Source organism: Labeo rohita, chromosome 17 (genome assembly GCF_022985175.1).
Source record: "Labeo rohita strain BAU-BD-2019 chromosome 17, IGBB_LRoh.1.0, whole genome shotgun sequence".
In the NCBI taxonomy this organism is placed as follows: Eukaryota; Metazoa; Chordata; class Actinopteri; order Cypriniformes; family Cyprinidae; genus Labeo; species Labeo rohita.
In genome coordinates, this window is record NC_066885.1 from 32,915,420 (window position 1) to 32,936,397 (window position 20,978).

The following is a 20,978-nucleotide window of genomic DNA, read 5'->3' on the forward strand; positions in this document are numbered from 1 at the left end:
CGATCAAATAAATGCAGCCTTGGTGAGCAGAAGAGCCTTACTGAATTCAAATATTGTTGTCAACTAGTGTATGAATGCTTGGTTTGATAGGATGATAGCTGGGTAGTGAGACCAACACCACTGATAGCAGGCATTGGGCTACATGTCAAGAACATACGTGGATGCAAACACAATCATTAACCATTGCCATTTATTTTCATTGAAACACTGACTCATGGCACCGCAGACAGAAGCATCTTAGCCACATCACAGCAGCTCTGTGGCTTCAGATCCACGGCTAATGGATGAGCTCCTGTGGCCCCACTGCTCTAATCAACCCACAGACTCGCCGCTCCAAATTAACTCTAGATGAGATCCAGACCACTGCCTCATCTAAACAAACTGCACTTCAGAATACACGAGATGAACAAGAAAAAAATAAGACTTGAAAGGACAAGAGGAGACAAAGATATTTGCAAACCTGTGTGACCAGAAACTTGGTGATGCGCTCTGGAAGTTTGCTCTTCTCACTGGACAAGATCATCTCCAGCATGTCACCATGCAGTTTCTCCATGACAACAAAGACTCTTTCAGGAGTCTCAAACATACACTCCAGGTTTACGATGCCAGGATGGTGCAAATTCTACAAGAACATGAACAATAACACATATTAAACATATCATAAAGGTCCATTTTTTTTCGAAACTGAGATTTATACATCATCTGAAAGCTAAATATATGCTTTTCAATGAATGTATGGTTTGTTAGTATGGAACAATATTTGGCTGAGTTACAACTATTTGAAAATCTTGAATCTGAGGGTGCAAAAAAAAATAAAAAAATAAATAAAATAAATAAATACTGAGAAAATTGCCTTAGCAATGCATATTACTAATCAAAAATTAAGTTTTGATATATTTACAGTAGGAAATTTACAAAATATCTTTATGGATCATGATGTTTACTTAATCCTAATGATTTTTGACATAAAAGAAAATTTTAATCATTTTGAGCCATACAGTGTTATTTTTGCCTATTGCTACAAATATACCCGCGCTACTTAAAACTGGTTTTGTGGTCCAGGGTCACATATTAAAGAGGACCATTCATCTCCAGCATCATGAATTAAGGAAATCATTACATTGTTCTAGTGGTATCCACATCCAAAACCTCTCAATAATCACATTACAAACACTGATCACCTGTAAAATGGCAACTTCATTTCTCAGCTGGCTCTCCTGTTTGGTGGGGAATCTCATCTTGTCTATTACTTTGATGGCCACATCTCTGCCTGTTTTTCTGTGTTTCCCTTGAAACAGACAGAATAAAAATAATTTCAGACATAATTTCACACATTTTAAGTAAAATAAAAAGGTTTTTAGGTTTCTTTTCTTTTAAAGCTGTGAAATGAATGAAATACACCTTATAAAATTAGTAAATTTTGTACCATGACAAAATTCCGTAGACCCAATGTGTTAAGGTAACTCAGACATATGAGTAAGCCAGTTTTAAAACCAGTATTTAGGAGTGAAACATATTTCATTTGAAACCATTTAAAACGGAAACAAACAAATATACGAACAAAATAGCAACCTAACCATATCAAAGCATGCTGGAGAAAGCAGATTTCCCTTTCATTGTGCGGTTGTTCATTGTGTCTAACAATTTCTTAGCAGTACTTAAAGATGAACAATACTGATATGAAATAAGTAATAATTGTAGTTCTTGGAACTGATCAGTATAAGTTCTCCATTTTCAAATATTTGATTTAAATTAAGCAACAATATTAAGTATATATTAAAAACATAATTTGTTTGTTTTTGTGAAATAAATGTAAATACTAGATGCACATTTAAAACAAAATGAACTGCTGGATTTGTAGGCATTTATTTTGGTATGCCCAAATGCTTATTAAGGTAGTACAGTTATTTATGATGGGTATATTCATAGGGCCACTGCATTATTTTTTAGGGTGTACCTCCATAAACGATGCCAAACTGTCCAGAACCCAACACTTCATCAGCAAAGATCTGATAGATTGAGCTGATGTCCTAAAGATGGAGAGAGAAAAAGTCACAAAAATTATTAAAATTTTAAAATTATATTATATATTATATTATATTATATACACTGAGAATATAATATTCGCAGTGTATGGTTAAATGCATTAAAAACCCCAACTTTTTTGTATTTCCTCTCTCAGTTCTTCATAGTTTTGTTGTGGTGTTGCTTGACCGTAGACATGACCGAACATGCAGAAGTGTGAATAAAGAGAGTGTGTAGTTGTGAAATATTGTCGGTAAAGACAGTAAGACACTCACCACATTTTCCTGGATTTGACTGTTCGATACAGAAATGCTGATGGACAGTTCCTCTGCAATAAACACACACACACACACACAACAATATACACATATTTGGATTAGCTTTGGTATTTCATATAGGTCATGTTCAAATTTCAAAGTTGTATGTGGCAAAATAGGAGGCAGATAAATATTCTATTTATTTTTATATTATTATTATTTTTTAAAACACATCCAGCACATGGAACAAATTACGAGTTATCATGTGACTGGTCATTTAGCAATCTGACTGCTGAGACATTATTTTCCACAGTCCTATTCCTGTTTGCCTTGTGCAAAATGAGACAATAATCCTATCTTAAATATATAATAAATTGCAAATTACTCCGAAAGTGACAAGCGTGAGTTACATAGTCATTTTCTGAAGGGACACTTTATGCTTTTTTTGTGTTTATTTTTTGGGTTGGATTTGCCTACCGACGAACCTTTAATTAAGTATGTCACTCAACTCTGGGCTAAAATCTCTTCTGAATACTGAACCAAAAGTGTGTTTGTTTCATAACTAAACAGCTTTCATTAATCCAGACCTGTCAAACCTCTTTAATCTTCTGTCTCTCAACACAATTAAATAGAGGTGCATCACGATATTAAATACTTAAGCTCAGCCATTTACTCTCCAGAATAGAGCTGCAAATCTGCCTGAAAGTCATTATTCCTGGTTGTCTCCGTTTGTAGCGTTGCTCCATCATTGACTGCTTGTTTGGACTTTTTGAACTACCGACTGTATTCATTGTGTTTTAATGACTTTCACACATTTGCTAATCCTGCTTCTGTTGTATCTGCAGTTTGTATAGTATTTTTAACATTGTGTGTTGCTAGATTTCTTTAGATGTGCTTTAATGTTTATGCTTTTTAAAGTGCTTTGAGGATTGGCTAAGTAGTAGTAATTTGGCAAATTTCCTGTCATAGCTACTCGTGTCTTTTTAATTAATTAAAGTGCACTTCTGATAGTCTTTTTGGATAATTGTAATTTTCTATGTGAATACATAGTAAAATGTAATTAACTCCTGTGATGCAAAGCTAGATTTTTAGCATCAGTACTCCTGTCTAATATGCTGATTTGCTGCTCAAGAAAAAATTCTTATTATCAATAATGAAAAGAGTTGTGCTGTTTTTTGCTGATTTTTTTTTTTTTTAGGATTTTTTTTGATACATTGAATGATTAAATGGCAGCATTTATTTAAAACAGTCACTTCACTGTCACTTTTGATCAATTTAATGCATCCTTGCTGAATAAAAGTATTATTGCCTTTCCAAAATATACTGACCCCAACTTTAACAGTTTAACTAACACTGATCTATGATTTAACCTTATTACCTTCTTTGGCGTGTAACAGTACTTCAGTAAATAACTGATTATCATGTCTGCATCAAAATATTGAACAGAACTTTATTATTAACATGTTTATAGAACCATTTAATGAGGTGTTGAAGGGATAGTTCGCCCAAAAATGACAGTACCCATTGAGATTTTTTTTTTTTTTTCATCCATACTGTGGGAGCAAGTCAATGGCTACCATGAACTGTCTGGTTACCAACATTATTCAAAATACTGTCTTTTGTACTCATACAGGATTGGAACAACTTGAGGGCGAGTAACTGCTAAATGATGACGATTTTAATTTTGGGGTTAATTATCCCTTTAAGCCTTAAAGAGACAGTTTGTCTAAAATTAAATTATAAATAAACTTCATGTGTCATGAAGTGCCAGATGCTCAAAACCTACTATTCTGGTCTTTTCCTCAAAGAAAGCTTTCATATTGCTTGGAACATACACTGTAAAAATCATTTTTCAAAGTTGTAAAGAAAACTAAGATATGAAATCTCACATTTAAATGTGTTACTTGCCATTTCTTTGTTATTATTTGTGGAATTTACTATTAAAGAACTCCACTTCCAGAACAACAATTTACAAATAATTTACTCACCCCCTTGTCATCCAAGATGTTCATGTCTTTCTGTCTTCAGTCGTGAAGAAATTATGCTTTTTGAGGAAAGCATTTCAGGCATTTCATTGCGACTTCATTGGTGCCCCGCGTTTGTACTTCCAAAATGTAGTTTAAATGCAGCTTCAAAGGACTCTAAACAATCCCAGCCGAGGAAGAAGGGTCTTATTTAGCGAAACGATCTGTCTTTTTTTCTAAAAATAAAATTTTGTATACTTTTTAAGCACAAAAGCTTGTGTAGCGCTAGCTCTGGGATGCGCGTCCACGACACTACGAATCACGTCTAAGTTCATTATCTGTGTACTTCCGCTTAAAAAGGTAGAGTATGGCGAAAATCTTATTTTCTCTACAACTTCAGAATCGTCCGACATCATTGTACCTTTTTGTTTGTGAAGAGCGTTTGACTTACTTGCACTTCCTTAGTCTTTGCGCGTTCGCTTTGTAAACACTGGATCTGTTTTGTCTACGTTCCGTGTGACCTTTTGACGTGATTCAATAGTACGTAGCATCGTGAACGTGCATCCCAGAGCCTGTTACACAAGCTTTTGTGCTTAAAAAGTAAGCAAATTTTTATTTTTAGAAAAAAAATGACAGATCGTTTCGTTAGATAAGACCCTTCTTCCTCAGCTGGGATCGTTTAGAGCCTTTGAAGCTGCATTTAAACTACATTTTGAAAGTTCAAAATCGGGGCACCAATGAAGTCCATTATATGGAGAAATATCCTGAAATGCTTTCCTCAAAAACCATAACTTCTTCACAACTGAAGAAAGAAAGACACAAACTTCTTGGATGATAAGAGGGTGAGTAAATTTTCTGTAAATTGTTGTTCTGGAAGTGGAGCTCTCCTTTAATTTCTGAGTGAAAACAGTTTCATAGTAAAACTTTTACTCATCATATGGGCTATTTTTTGTCCTTTTTGATATAATTTACCAATTGTATGGAAAACAGTATGTACATTCTGTTAAATATCTCATTTTCTGTTGCACAGATGAAAACGAAGATTCACTTCACGTGTTTTTAAAACAGAGTTCTGACTTTGCTACTCACTGTGATCTTTACTTTGTCCCGCAGCGGCGCCCACGCTGGGCTGTGGTGTAACTGGAACAGGCATCAGGGCCTGGCGGATGGCCCTCTCCCAGCCCTGGGCCACCTCCAGCCCCACACCGCCGGCAGCCAGCGCAGGGTTGTGGATGTGGAGGTGGGGGCCACCGGTGTTCTCCCCTACATAGTACACCATGGTGGCTGTGATGACCTCGAAACAGTGCGGATTGCCCCCCAGGGCCAAACTACTGAAGTCGCGCGCAACCTCCACCTGCAAGATCTCTGACAGGGGAATCTCCTGTGGGTCAGACAATGAGTCAGAAATTTAGACACTGACTCACCAACAGTTAGATAGGACTGCTTAAGCAGCTAAACAACCTCGCATTTGCTCTTTGAGTCTGGAAATGACTCATTGAATTAATCCAAGTTGAATTAAAATGTCTACTCCAGTTCAAAGTTTGGCTCAAAGAGTTCAGCAACTCTATGGTGTCGATGTGCTGATGAGAAGCAAAAAGCGGTCGCTTTCCAACTCCATGTGGTTCCTCCAGGTTCAAACTGATACTCTCCAGTGTTCCTTATCACACATATCAGAAACAGCAATGTCTGCGAACGCAGCCCAGGTTTGAAGTCCAGGGTTAAGCTTCAATCTTCACTGACGACGCAAAGCCTAATGTGCCAAGTCTGATTGTGACAGTCTCTTAAGAGTCCACCTTCTGCTCAGCCCCCAAACTTGCTCTCAGATGAGACAGGAAAAACAGTAGCTGTGGCCAATCAGCGCAAATGCTGCGCCTGCGGTCTTCTCTGAATATGAGATGAAGTGCTTGTGGTTTGGTGGGTGAATCATGTGACCCAACCCTATGAAGAGCTCCATGATTACAGGGCAGCGCTCGCGTGCATACGTGTATGAGTGTGTAGGCAAGTCTTACGCTAGCCACCGATACATTATGTAGGAGGTGGTCACACTCAAGGGGGTGGGCTGTGGTTAGGCTGAGAAAGGCCTGGAACCCCCTTACCCAAAAACCAAAAGTACAGGCCTTCTATCATCAAAAGAGAGCACTATGATTTCCAAATGTGCAAATTTGACCGGTTCTGTTAAGTTATAGTTGTGTATCAGTATATCAAATGCATGTTTATACTTTAAGTATAAAGCATTGGTTGCTTTGGGAATCATATAGCTTACTCTTTGTGCTGATTTGGTTTAGAAAAATTGAGAACTTTACAATAAAGCGGAGGACAGAAATGGACATGGTTTTTATTAACACATTTTTTGAGCTCTTCAGAGTTCCATAGAGCTTTAGTAATAGTGAATCTAACAAAGCCAAACAGGCTTGACTGGAATATAGAATCTTGTCAAAAGATCTAGTAATTTAAGCTCAGCGCCAAGCTGATGATAAAGTGGTGTGTAAAACAGTCTTAAACACGCCCTGAAGTCTCACCCAGGGTGGTGAGGTTTCCTGACTTTGGTTTTACAGCTGGGAACACAGTGGAGCTGCTACAGGAACATTCACAGACAACACACAAGTTCCTCAACAAAATGAAATGAAAATATTTAGATTTTTCACTGATTTTTTTATGGCAGTATGACCTTCACATCCCCCGATGTGTGAACATTACTGAAGATTTAACCATGGCCCATTTTCCAGTGGGAGCCAAAATACATACAAACAAAAATGCAGCACAAGCAGTAATATCGAAAAGCCCCACTTTATATGAACTGGCTCTAACTAATTATTAATAATTTAAATGTAATGTACTTATTGTGTATATACACATGTATTAATTGCTTAATTAAATAAATTACTTTTGAATAGTAGTGCACATTTAAAATATTTTAAGCTGTCCACTTATCTTAAAACATAAATGTTTTTGAAAACTAGAGCATACATAATCTTGCCTACATGGATGCCAAAAAATTGCCGCTTATGAAGATCATTTCACAGACTAAATTCATGACATTCTGAAGACATCTAAAGACCTTGTTTAGATTGGTTCAGGTATCTTTGATTAGGGTTGGAGGGTCTTCATGGGTCCACTTGGATCCGAAAGCACAAGGTCCGACCCGAGACCTGAGCGGGTTCAGATCCAAAACTTCTGTGAGTGTCCGGACATGTATTAGCAGCCTCGGGTAGTTTTTTTTAAAAAGTGATTTTTTCAAACTGACCCAATTAGACCCGAAATTTGTCAGGAAAATCTACTTGCTTAAGCAAACATGTACAAACACATACTATATAATACAATACAGAAATGTAGTGATGCTAATCAAGTCCTAGAATAAAAAAGTTATTATATTGATTTGTTCAATATAGTAATACAATTGCATTAACCATTTCACTACACAGTGTATACATTTCCTGTTTCTTTCTGGCTTGTAGCTCAAGCTGCAGCAGAGGAGGAGGGTTATTCTGTGGTACTTACCAGACACCTCAGTGGTATATGTGAGAGGGGAAAATACTACTGCCCTTAGTCGTGTGAAATGCTCAAGATGAGCAAGTAATTATGTTTTGACATTACAAAGATCAAAGGTGGACTGCAGCATAATCACTTTCGTTACAAGTATATGAGCAATATTATAATTTCTGGGGTTATTCTAAAGGTTAATGTTGATAACATTAAAATATGCACATGAATGCCAATTTTTTCAACCAACAGAGAATATCATTTAAAAAACGAACCTCAAAAATGATTACTTCTTTAGTAATTATGAGTTGAATACTTTTAATAGAAAATAGAAGTAATACCTACTTTGTAATATTTGGCTCCTGAGTCATTCTGAAACAGAGTCAGACTCTTGCTGTCCAGTCTCCAGTAGTGTCTCTTTCTCTGAATACAAAACAGATTTGACTGATTTCAAAACTCAGGAAAGTTGTGAGCAAACACATATCGATGTAAAATGAACTATGATCACGAAAAGATGTATAAGGTAAAGGTGTAAGGTTTGTTCTACTTATATGAAACTGCATTTTGCAGAGAAACAGAAAGAGAAGCAGAAAACTACACAGGTTTGAAACATCATGAGGTTAAGTAAATGATGAGAGAATTATTATTTTTTGGGTGAAATGCTAGGCAAGATTTCAGCTTTACATCAGATTATATTATTTAATAAATCATAGTAGTTATTTATCTGGCTTAACAGTAACTGCACTGAAACAACAGCACTAAACATCAGTATTCAAACTATATATATATATATATATATATATATATATATACACACACACACACACACACACACACACACACACACAGATGTTTGTTTTTGTGAATTGTGGGGACTTTCCATAGACTAGTTTTTATACTGACCAAACGATATTGTCTATCCCCTAACCCAACCCTAACCCTAAACCTAGCCCTCACAGAAAACATGTTTGCATCGTTACACTTTCAGATAAACATCATTTACTATTTTTAATAATTTTTTAACATTGTGGGGACCGCAGGCCTACATACATAGACCTCTGGTTATATTATTACTAATTTCAATTAGTCCCAGCTTGTTCATGGAAAAGCTATTGTATACCATCATGAAAACAGCTGAAAAATGGCTAACACCATTTAGCAATTTTAGTTAGAAATTCTTTAATATTGTAGTACAGTTATGCCTAAGCTAGCAGATGCTTTCTATTCGAACCATGTGTATAAAAAAAGGTGTTAATATGAAATATAATCTCACAAGATTGTCTCGACTGGTGTAGTGCACCATCCAGCCCTCTTTGACCACAGTGGAGCTCCTCCGCTTGGTGTGTTTGACGGATTGGACCACTCGCATCAGGGGGATATTGGTGCTGGTCGAGGGGCTTAAAGACAACATGAGAAATGGCAGTGATTGATAGTGTTGATGTGGGTCATTCATCAAGAAAATTCTCAAAACTTCTGACTTTAAAGGAATTGTTCAGGGATGATCATTTACTCACCCTCAAGCTGTTCCAAACCTATATGAGTTTTTTCTGTTGTTGAACAGAAGATACCTAGGATAATGGTGGGATCCAAACATGTCCCCAGTGAGGACCAGAAATTGTTTGGTTACACACATTCTTCAAAATATCTTCTTTTGCGTTCAACAGAAGAAAGAAACTCATACTGTTTTGAAACAACTTGAGGGTGAGTAAATGACAGAATTTAGATTTTTGGGTGAACTATCCCTTTGTGTTTAAAATATTTTATATTATTTATTATCCAGAGAATATACCTAATGGTCTTCACAGGTTCTTCATCTTTCTCACGGTCCATGAAAGGTGAGTCCATAAAGAAGATTTTGTCTTCTGGAGTGGTAGGTTCCTCTGAATCATCCAGACCACGACTGCTATCGCTGTTCACATCACTGCTGTCTACTTCCATCGTGGTATCGGAGTCAGGACCTGGGCTGGCCGGCTCTGAAAAAACATACAGTAAACTTACATAACGATGCTTCTATTAGTACGTTTTTGATTTTAGTTGGATGTGGCTGAAAGTCATGACCATACCTCCATTGAAGACTCCAAGACAGTCTTTTGGTACCTTTGAAGCACATCGCTTGTGGCAGTTGAATTTACAGTCTGGTGAAGAAAAAAAATGTCATGATCCAACTTTTTTTTCTTTATTTGATTAGAAGTGTTTCCTTTTTTGGAAAGTGTGGAGGAAGATGGCGATACTCACCTTTGCACTGCATGCCCTGGCGGAAAAGCCCTTTGAGTAGCCGTTTGCAGTACTGACAGATGGTGGGGCGGGTGTAAGTGTGAATGACAAAGGTGTGAGGGACCTTCACCCGCCCCAACACCATCTTCTCCATCCATATTGGCCGACCGCTCCATGATGGTATCCGCTTACTGGGCTCCTGATGGGGGCGCTGCTAGAGTAGAGAACAAAGTAACAAAAAAACTGGTGACTGCAATTCACATACTGTGCACAGTATACACACTGCATATCAAACAAACACTACTGTACAAAAGTTTGGGGTTAGAAAGATTTTGTTTTTCAACAAATACTTTTAGAATCCATCTAACTGTTTTCAGGTGACAGTAAGGACTTTTACAATGTTACATTTTCTGTTTCAAATAGTTCTATGGAACTTTCTATTCATCAAAAAATCCTGAAAAAAATATCATGGTTTCAACACGAATAATGATAAAAGTAGCAAATCAGCACATTGGTATGAATTCTGAAGGATCACGTAACACTGAAAACTGGAGTAACAATGCTGAGAATTCAGCTTTGCGTCCAGGGTCTTCTGGGGCTCCAGTCCCGAATGTTTTTTCAAGAGCTCTGAATTTTTGGAATTGCTAATAGATTTGTCAAAAATATCGTTTTTCAACACATATTATACAGAAATATTTCAAACGATTCAATAGTGATTCGATAGGATCGATAAACTGATATCAGCTGCACTTTCTCCAAAGACTATATAGAATACCCAAGACGTGTCACTTGTATAGTTTTGAATGGGGAACAATGCAACGCTCATTATGGCTGCGAAGCCCCGCCTTCGGAATAAATGAGCCAGTCGGTAATTGGTAAAGTTAGCGCATCATTGGAGCTGCTGTTATAATGCTGCGTTCACACCATATCGTAATTACCGTAATTTCGAGATGACAACATGCGACGTTCTACTCGGAACTGTTCTCAGACTCGGAATTATGCGTTTCTATGGCAACACTATCAACGGCCAGGCAGAGTCTACGCTGGTCAGGTGGTACAGCGGTCATGTGGTACAAGTCGTAGCTCTCAGAAGACTCCCAGTTCACAAGTTCACGCCAAGAGGCGTTTCAAAGATGGCCGCCCACTGAAATGACTTGCCTCAAAGGGACTTTGACTTTCTCTCTCTTTCTCTTCTCCGACAGTGAGTTCACGTCACACACTGCAGGCCTACATATAGCCACGCCTCCTGTCAATCACTCAGCACTGTTTGTGGGTTTTACAAATATTTAACCAAAAAAGCATTCAAAAGAGCTTGAGACTAAACCTCGTAACGCCATTGGATCCTCAAATTGTCAGTCAACCCTCATAACTCCACCCCGCCTCCTTTCAGAATAAAGTGCCGCGACATGCAGTTTGAAGACAGATGTCTACTTCGCAATGCAAGGGTAAATAATGAACTGATGTTTGAATAAGTACAGCATTTTCTTTATTCAAGAAACTATAAAGGCTAATGTTTTTGTGTGTTTGAAGAGCGGAGAAGAGTCTTAGCATTTGCTGTCTAGCTGTAGCCAATATACTTTTGTATGTTTTAAATATCCTATGTACTAAACAACACGAAAAACTGAGCACCCATATAGCTACAATAAACTTTTTAACTTGTAAACTGATGAAAACATAATACGATTAATTTACTGCCTCAAATGCGGCTGTTCCAACATTGGATAAAACACAGATCTCTGTCATGATTGAAAGCCAAAATACCAACTCTGATGACCCATTGTTTAATTATTGGGGGGAAAAAACGTATATTCTACCTATAATGCATAGTTATCAAAGTCCCTTTATTCTACAGTCTTTGATAGTTCTTCAGCTTTTTGAAATCTGGCATCTGTTATATATATATATATATATATATATATATATATATATATGGGTTGGGTTGTGGAGGGGCAACCACATTTGGTCTAAGCCCCGAATGTTTATAATGTCTGGCTCCGCCCATTTGCATCACAGGAATACATTTTACAATATATTCAAATTGAAAATTGTAATTACTAAATTGTAATTATACTTCAGATTATTTATTTATTTTTTTTAAACAAATAAATGCAGTCTTACTGATCCCAAACATTAGTGTTTTCACAGTACATGCAAGAATACACAGGACATCAGCCATTCATTTATATGAGTGTAACACAGAGATGATCTTTATCACAGAACACATTAAAGAATTCAGAAATTCCAGCTCAGATTGATTACTGTGCCCAAATAGAGAACTGAGAATTGCATTGCTTCTTCTTAAGAATGTTTCGAAATTGGCCGCTCAACCATAGAGGATTTCACACAGACACTGACCTCAAAAAGACGAGGAGAAATCTGAAAATGATTGATTCGATTTACTTTAATGCTTCTTAAAATTACTTTTTATAAGGGGTTAAACGCATTACTGAGCTTATGTGGAGAACATTTCATCAGGCCTGCCAGATGTAAAGAGCTGAGTTTGTGATATTTCACAACGTTTCAAATACAACTGGCAGGAACTGCAAATACAATGTCAGGGGTTTATCTGAAATAAAATGAGCATATCATAAAAGGGGAAAATTAAGTGTCCAAGAGGGATAATGTGAGACAACTAAAGCAGACACTATGTTCTTGCCGTGTTTGGGTTAGGGCTGATATGAGGTGCCTGCCTTACCACAATGCTTATCTTTCAACCCCTTTTGTTAAATTTAACTAAGAATATAAATTAATCATGAGTAAAGCATAAAAAAAGAAAAGGATATTTATGTCACACTCAATCAGTACGCACTTTGCTTTAAAAAACAAAATATAAAATTAAAAACAAATTATATTTGACTAACTTACCTATTTTGGTTAACATTCTTAACCAAATACTTTACAACCAAATACTTTAGTAATACCAATGTATGCAGTCAGTTTACACAGGTACACTCTTAAAAATAAAGGTGCTTAAAAGGTTCTTCACAGCGATGACATAGAAGAACCATTTACGGTTCCAGAAAGAATCATTCAGTTAAAGGTTCTTTAAAGAACCATCTCTTTCTTACCTTTTTATAATCTAAAAGAATCTTCTTTCGCCACAAAGAACCTTTTGTGAAGCAGAAAGGTTCTTCAGATGTTAAAGGTTCTTTATGGAACCATTTTGACAAAAAAGGTTCTTCTGTGGCATCGTGAAGCACCTTTATTTTTAAGAGTGTAAGCTAGCAGAATAATCACAGGTGTAGTTATACTGTTTGGAAACTAAAAATTGTCCAAATAATTTCCCTATTAATTAAAATAAATAAATGAATATTAAAATAAATGTCAAAAATCATTCCTCACCTCTTCCAGGCCCACGACAGCATGCTCTGCTGGAGCAGGACGAGGGACAGACAGCGACGGGCCGGGCAGAGACACATTAGAAAGGCGTCTTTTCCTTACACCACTACAGTTGTTAGGGATCTTAAAGGCGCATCGCTTGTGATAGTTCAGGCCACATCCTAAACAATCCACAGAAAAAGCTTTAGTGCTCAGGATTAGAGTCAGAAATAAGCCTAGGATTTGGTTTAAAGCAAGATCAGTAATATGATTAGAGTTTAGGTAAAGGGTCAAGAAGAAAAAAGTCAAGCATAAGGTTTAAGGACTCAAGACTACACACTGTCAAACACAAGGCTAATTTCATCAAACATTTACTCCTAAACTCCAGCAGAGGGCTCCACCTTCTCTTTTCAGACTCACAGACATATGGGCTCGTAAGCATGTTTAGATACCTACTTAGAAACCAAATGAATCTCCTGAGGACTGGGTGGGGAGATTTTTTTTTTCTTTTCCAGAGCACATTCACAACAGTTTAAAGTGTAAAGTGCTTTAGCATGACTCTGCATATGAACAGCTTGTATCCATCAGTGTGGCTTCTTACAACTGAAGCCCATAATCTTCATTTCAGCTTTTCAATGTCACATCCAGCGCTTGGCAGAAACACTGGGTTCCATTCAGCGGCCCCCAATTTCAACTTCAAAGCCGGACCGGCAGCACTGGCAGCGCTGACACATCGCGCCGCATGTCTGAATCCATCGCCTCCAGTCAGACTCAATCAGCTAAAGCAGTCTCAGACTCACTGAGAACTCTGAGCCAGAACAATGCCTTGATTCAGATTACTTTACAAAGTGCTCTTTTTTGCTGATGTTGTTTTAGTCAGTCAATACTTTATGTAATTTTCATCAACAAAGTCTATTCTACTGAAATGGCATATACACTACTGGTCAAAAGTTTGAACTAACTAACTTACAGATTGATTGATTTTAAGAGTCTTGTTTACTCACCAAAGCTGCATTTATTTGATTAATAATAAATAAATACAGTAAAAACAGTAATATTGTAAAATATTATTAGAATTTGAAAGAATTGCTTTCTTTTTAAATATATGTTAAAATGTAATTTATTCCTGTGATCAAAGCTGAATTTTCAGCATCAGTCTTGTGTCACATGATCCTTCAGAAATCATTCTATATGCTGATTTGCAGGTCAAGAAACATTCTTATATTATCAGTGTTGAATTTTTTTTAAATATTTTTGTGGAAACCATTCAAACATTCAGGGTGATCAAGATTATTTTTCATTCATTCATTATTCATTCATTCATTCATTCATTCATTCATTTATCTATCTATCTATCTATCTATCTATCTATCTATCTATCTATCTATCTATCTATCTATCTATCTATCTATCTATCTATTTATTTATTTATTTATTTATTTATTTATTTATTACGTATCATGATTCCCAAATATATTAAGCAGCAAAAACTCTTTTCAATACTGATAATAAGGACCATGAAAACCAATAATTAAGCACCAAGTCATATTAATCATATTAGAATTAATTCTGAAATATCATAAAATAAAATAAAATAATAATAACATAAAATAAAAATAATAATAACATTTCACAATTTTACTGTTTTTACGGTATGCAGCCTTTGGGACAATAAAAGACTCCTTAAAAATCTTAATTATTTCAAACTTCCGACTAGCAGTATAAATGTTTTTTTTTTTTATAAATATTATGCATGTATCTTTTTAACTGTTGTGTTGATATTTACTAGAATTATTTAATTATCCAAAGCGAATAAAGCAAATAATATAGCATATTTTTAAAATTACAAATAATATAAACTTTTTAAATGCACAGAACTGACGTGAACATTTATAACCAACAACTGCAACTGATGATTAAGACTGTTGATTCTCATGCACAGCTGACAGAAAACCGGAAAAGTGTAAACTGAAAACAGAAACAGAAAACTGCTTGTCATGGCGACAGCCTGCTTGAGACAGATATTAGTTTAATTAGTAATAAAATACCCACAACAATAATACTAAAATCTTCATTTTTCATTCATACGCTTCAACAATAATAAAGCCCATTTGGCTCTGGCCACTGGGGAGGCAGCTGTTTCTTTGAAATACAACACATATACGACTGCTACCTTCACATTTGAGGCCCTGTCGGACGAGTCCCCACAGCATCTCTCCGCAGTAGTCACAGAAGGTGGGCGCTTTGTAGGAGTGGACGTAAAGCGCATGGGGCCGGATCTGGAAATCTTCCACTGTAGCTTGAGCTGTAATTAAAACTTAACTTAAAGGACAACTCAGGCAAAAAATGGGTGATGCAACAAAACACTGAAGAAAATAATGCAAATGAGAATGAAACGGAACAAAGAACAAAATACATATAAAACATTAGTCAGCATTAGCAGCATATAATCAGGCGTCTAGCAGTCATAATGTTGCATAACATTTCAAAGAACAATGAAACTACTTGTTTTATGATTTTTAATAACTGGTTCAACCTTGTTTAGTCAGCGGTCTACAAACCAAAAGGAGATGAGCAATTTGATCTCCTGAAGGCAAATCCATAGACATAGCTACACAAGGCTGTCCTCTAGTCTGATCCAGGGTCAGTGATTAACTGATGTGACTCAGACTGGAATTAGTCCATTTGGATGATTCACGAGGATGAATCAGACACTGAAAGAATTGAATATTACTTCAAGTGTGTGATGAGAAAGTTAACATGTAAGCCTGTGAAACAACATGCCACTTCAACTGTTTCTGCAGTTCCTGTTTTATAGCTTGTGGTTTTATCTTTACACACAACTGGCTGACTTGAGTAGCTCACGCTGTGACTGTACTGGCAATTCAGTATTACTGTTCTTGTGTCTGACTGTTCAGTCCAGGGGTGCCAACAGAGCCTCTCTAGTGGGACATGAGCCCCAGGGAAATATTGCTGTGCTCCAATTTTGCGCAATCTCATGTACAAATGTCTCTTTTGTAAAACTTCATGTACAGTACTTATGTAAAGTTTTTGTAGTCTCAGTTTGTGTATGTGTAGTCAACTATTTATTGTAGTTATAGTATTTATAGCATATGTATAGTCAGACGGTTAACCGTTGTGTAGGTCTATAATTGCTTTTCTTATACTTGTAATGTTGTATGTTTATATTATGTTTTTCTAGTATGTAGCACCGTGGTCCTGCGAGACGCGACATCTTGTTCCACTATATGTCCACACATGTAGCAGAATGACAATAAAGCTCGACTTGACCTGACTTGAGTTGAATATTACTGATAAATACTTGTGTGACAATGAATATTACTATGTTCCTAATTACTGATAACAGTTCAGCAATCATGTTGTGTTCATCTGCTGTTTAGAGAACTAAGTGTTTTATCATTTGTCAGCAACAAAGCAGCTACACCAGTCAAAAGTTTTTTAATGTTCTTTTTAAAGAAGTTGCTTTTTTTTGTCTCACCAAGGCTGCATTTATTTGATCCAAAGTACAGCAAAAGTAGTACAACTGTGAAATATTTTTACTATTTAAAATAACTGTTTTCTATTTAAATACATTTTAAAATGTAATTTATTCCTGTGATTTCCTGTGGTTTTTTAATGAATGTGTGTGTGTGTGTACATATATACATATACATACATATATGCATGTATATATTCTATACTCATATTCTATGTATGTCGCAATGGCTTATGAAAATACACGAGATGGCTTGAAGAATACAGATAAATCATATAAAGCATATTAGAATGCTTTCTGAAGGACTGGAGTAATAATGCTGAAAAATTAGCTTTGATCTCATGAATAAATTACATTTAAAGATATATATTCAAATAGAAAAGAGTTATCTTAAAAATTGTACAGTTTTTGCTGTACTTTGGATCAAATAAATGCAGCCTTGGTGAGCAGATGAAACTTATTTTAAAAACATTAAAAATCTTACTGTTCAAAAAATGTTTGACTGGTAGTGTAGATAGATATGTAGATAGATTTTTGATAGGGCCCTGTGTCCCAGTACTACTAAAAGGCTAGAAACGTCTGGCATGTGGTTTAGTTTGATACACACAACATTAACATTTCCTTGTCAGTCAGTCAGTGAGTAAGAAAGCATCTGCCAAATACATAAAATGCACTGCTAAAATGAAAGTGTAATGTCAGGAAACATTTGGTGCATGGCAAACAGCATGCGATCTTCCATTTCTGAAACAAAGTAAGAAAGAAAGAGTGTCCTAGATTTCTGTCACTGTGTCACAGGTGGATGATATTTCTTAAAATAAAAAAGCAAAACTGTTCTTAATAGTGAAAAACTATAAATGCACACCCAGCTTTTACTGAAGTTACCTAACAGAGCCCTTACCTTTTTAGCTCATTTTGTGGCATCAGATCAAAATATTTCGTAAGGTCAGCGTGACACCTAACAAATTCACAAAGTATGTAACATCACTAAATTCACTTTGTAGTGAGTGTTCCCAGGATTTTGATGGAATGGAAGAGAAGTGAAATGGCATCTCATCAAAAGTACAAAAGAATACTTTAGGAGTCAAGATACTGAAAATGTTGGTCATGGCACTCTACATTCTACTTTCTTTCTTTCTTGTAATTTTAAGAACATGAATTTAAGAGAATATTATAGTATATGAATATATAAGAATATTATTTCATTTTTGGAATATACGGTTTATTACCAGTTCAGGTTGTTACATTTATTGTTCATCTTCCCAAGCATTTGATATGTGCCAAGTCTGTAAAAAGAAGACTAAACGCACCTTTACACTGCAAACACAGAGAAGTGGTATAAAAACCACAAAGCTGCCTTTACACAAACGTTTATTAGCAGGAAACTGCGAATTGCATGCATGATCGTTGAATGTGTTCGTTCTTGTGCACAGTCGATACAACATGAGACGTGCTGCTGCATGACAACTAGGGAAGTGTAAAATACATACTGTATTTTCACATCAACTAGTCAGTGGGTTGCCTAAACATCTAGTTTTCTAGTCTGTCTTAAGGAGGCCCTGTATAAATTGGCTTTCAACCGACCCTAAACAGATATATTTCAAGGGGGATATTAACTTTTGTTCATTTTTTTTAAAAAAAAATTGTTTAATTTGTTCATTTTGACGCTTAGATGTTTTTGTTCTGAAAATTCGCACAGACAAAATTTTTAAATATTTATTTTATTTATTTATGTATGTATTTTGTACTGGCTATTTGCACACTGGGGTGCAAATTATTACAACCAAGTATAATATGCTAGAAGATTGTTTGTACTTTGTGTAAATAATACTTATTGTTATTTGTACTTGGCATAAGTAGCCTCTGCTTTTTTTATGTCTGGCTCACCCTTGTGAGCGTAAACTGAGTTTCTCACACTTTTCAGTGCAACAGACTAGCAACTGAGATAAAAACAAACAAACAAAAAACTATCAACCAAACACATCCTTTTAAGATGAAGCTGAAGATAAAGCAAATTTTTTTTTGCGCAATTTGTAACATACGTATGTGACTTATACCTAGTGCAGCTTAAGGTTTCCAGGTAAAGCACAATATTACTGTCTTACCGAAACAGTTCTGATAATTCACTGTGAACCCACTATTTCCTAAGAAGTGTTTTACAGTACAGCAGCTAAACTTTAGCTGTGGGCATGATACGCTTGCATTGTATACGAAAAAAAAACAATCACAACAGACTTGGCCAGCTGACCAATCAGGTCAGAGTAGGCTTAAGGAAGAGAGGCGTTTACTGACCTTCAGCTCACAACCGCTTTGAACGAATCATTTCAAAATCACTGCAAAATTATTCTAATATGAAATGTATATTCTGAGAAAATGACAATGATTTCTGACCTTAGATGCATTTAAACCTGTTGTAGCGGACTCTGGGAATTTTACAGGTTCTTATGTTTTCATTCATGACCCTAAATTAGAAAAAAATCAAATACAAGTAGACAGAATATGTGTAATAGATCTGTGTCATGTGATGGAAAATTTACTGAACCAATAATTTAAGCATTAATTAAGTCTAATATACAGGAAAATAGTGCAGATCTTTAAATGAAGCCATCACGGCATTTAATTATTTGGAGGGTAGCTATGTTGTAAGCTGAATAATGCACAGTCAGCTGGTCATTATTGCAGACGGGGTGAACAGGACCCAATAACCAGTGTTGGGAAAAGTTACCTTTAAAAGTAATGCATTACAATATTGCGTTACTCTCTAAAAAAACTAATTACATTAAATTACATAAATTACATAAAACTAATAACTAATTACATTACTTAGTTACTTTATATGGAAAATAAAGCGTTTCATTACTTTTGAGCTACATTTGCGTTACTTTTTAAATCTGGGCAGGGCTTGCTTGTTTTTTTTTTTTTTTGTTTTATATATGAATAGTTCTATTTTTAGCAAATGCAAAAGCCCTGGCTCACACCAAAATGTGAAATGAATTAGCCTCTGGCTGAAGAAAAAAAAATTCACGTCTGTACAGAAGAACACAGGAGAAGAAGGTTCGACACTCTTCCGCAATAAAAAAACAAAACAAAACAAAACAACAAAACAAACAATAAAGCACAAATTTTAGTTTATTTAGTCATTTTTGCTTACTAGTATGGTTGAACTGGATCATCAAAGGTCAGTAGCAACGACACTGGTTAATAAAACGGCATTAAATACATAAAGGAATTTTGCATTATTTAACATATTGTTGCAGGTTTGCATCATATTCTGAGTTTGCATTTTCATTTTGATGAGTACTGTTTTTTTCTGAGTGAGATGAATTAATGCATTTAGTTCACATTTAGTCTAGAACTACAGTAAAGGAGAAGTCCACTTCCAGAACAACAATTTACAGATAATGCACTGCCCCCACTTGTCATTCAAAATGTTCTTTCTTTCTTCAGTCGTAAAGAAATTGCGTTTTTTGAGGAAAACATTTCAGGTTTTTTCTCCATATAATGGACTGACATGGTGCCCCGAGTTTGAACTTCCAAAATGCAGTTTAAATTCGGCTCCAAACGATCACAAATGCGGTTGTAAACGATCCCAGCCAAGGATGAAGGGTCTTATCTAGTGAAACGATCAGTTATTTTCATAAAAAATATACAATTTAAATACTTTTTAATCTCAAACGCTTGTCTTGCTCTCCCTGAACTCTGTGTTCTGGTTCAAGACAGTTAGGGTATGATGAAAAACTTCATATTTTCCTCCCTCAACTTCAAAAATCATTTCAAAATCATCCTACATAGCTACAGAAGTACTGACCCAGTCTTTGCAAAGTGAACATGCAAAGAAGATCAAACATCTTAACAAAAAAGGTAAAACAGCGATACAGGATGATTTTGAAGTTGAGGGAGAACATGAGATGGGAGTTTTTCGACATGCCCTAACTGCCATGAACCAGAACAAAAAGTTCAAGCAGATTAAGACAAAACAAGCGTTTGAGATTAAAAAGTATATTTAAATTGTATTATTTTGATGAAAATAACTGATCATTTCACTAAATAAGACCCAGTTTACAACCGCATTTGTGATCGTTTGAAGCCGCATTTAAACTGCATTTTGGAAGTTCAAACTCGGGGCACCAGTGAAGTCCATTATATGGAGAAAAATCCTGAAATGTTTTCCTCAAAAAACAATTTCCTCATGACTGAAGAAAGAAAGACATGAACATCTTGGATGAC

At 35.8% G+C, this 20,978-nt stretch overlaps 1 protein-coding gene across 3 annotated transcripts in view; it reads right to left on the minus strand.

Moving 5' to 3' along the window:
- prkd3 (protein kinase D3) overlaps positions 1 to 20,978 on the minus strand; it is a 69,986-nt gene that overhangs the window by 6,372 nt on the left and 42,636 nt on the right. The window contains exons 4-15 of one of the 3 annotated variants that reach the window (XM_051133495.1): positions 15,432 to 15,563; positions 13,283 to 13,440; positions 9,962 to 10,151; positions 9,790 to 9,861; positions 9,516 to 9,699; positions 9,000 to 9,123; positions 8,072 to 8,149; positions 5,336 to 5,627; positions 2,301 to 2,353; positions 1,958 to 2,030; positions 1,182 to 1,288; positions 461 to 622 (exon numbers count right to left, since the gene is read on the minus strand). In XM_051133495.1, the coding sequence (XP_050989452.1) occupies positions 461 to 622; positions 1,182 to 1,288; positions 1,958 to 2,030; positions 2,301 to 2,353; positions 5,336 to 5,627; positions 8,072 to 8,149; positions 9,000 to 9,123; positions 9,516 to 9,699; positions 9,790 to 9,861; positions 9,962 to 10,151; positions 13,283 to 13,440; positions 15,432 to 15,563 (1,625 nt within the window). Of the gene's footprint in view, positions 1 to 460; positions 623 to 1,181; positions 1,289 to 1,957; positions 2,031 to 2,300; positions 2,354 to 5,335; positions 5,628 to 8,071; positions 8,150 to 8,999; positions 9,124 to 9,515; positions 9,700 to 9,789; positions 9,862 to 9,961; positions 10,155 to 13,282; positions 13,441 to 15,431; positions 15,625 to 20,978 lie in introns of all 3 variants that reach the window. The other 2 variants (XM_051133494.1, XM_051133496.1) reach the window with 2 other exon arrangements.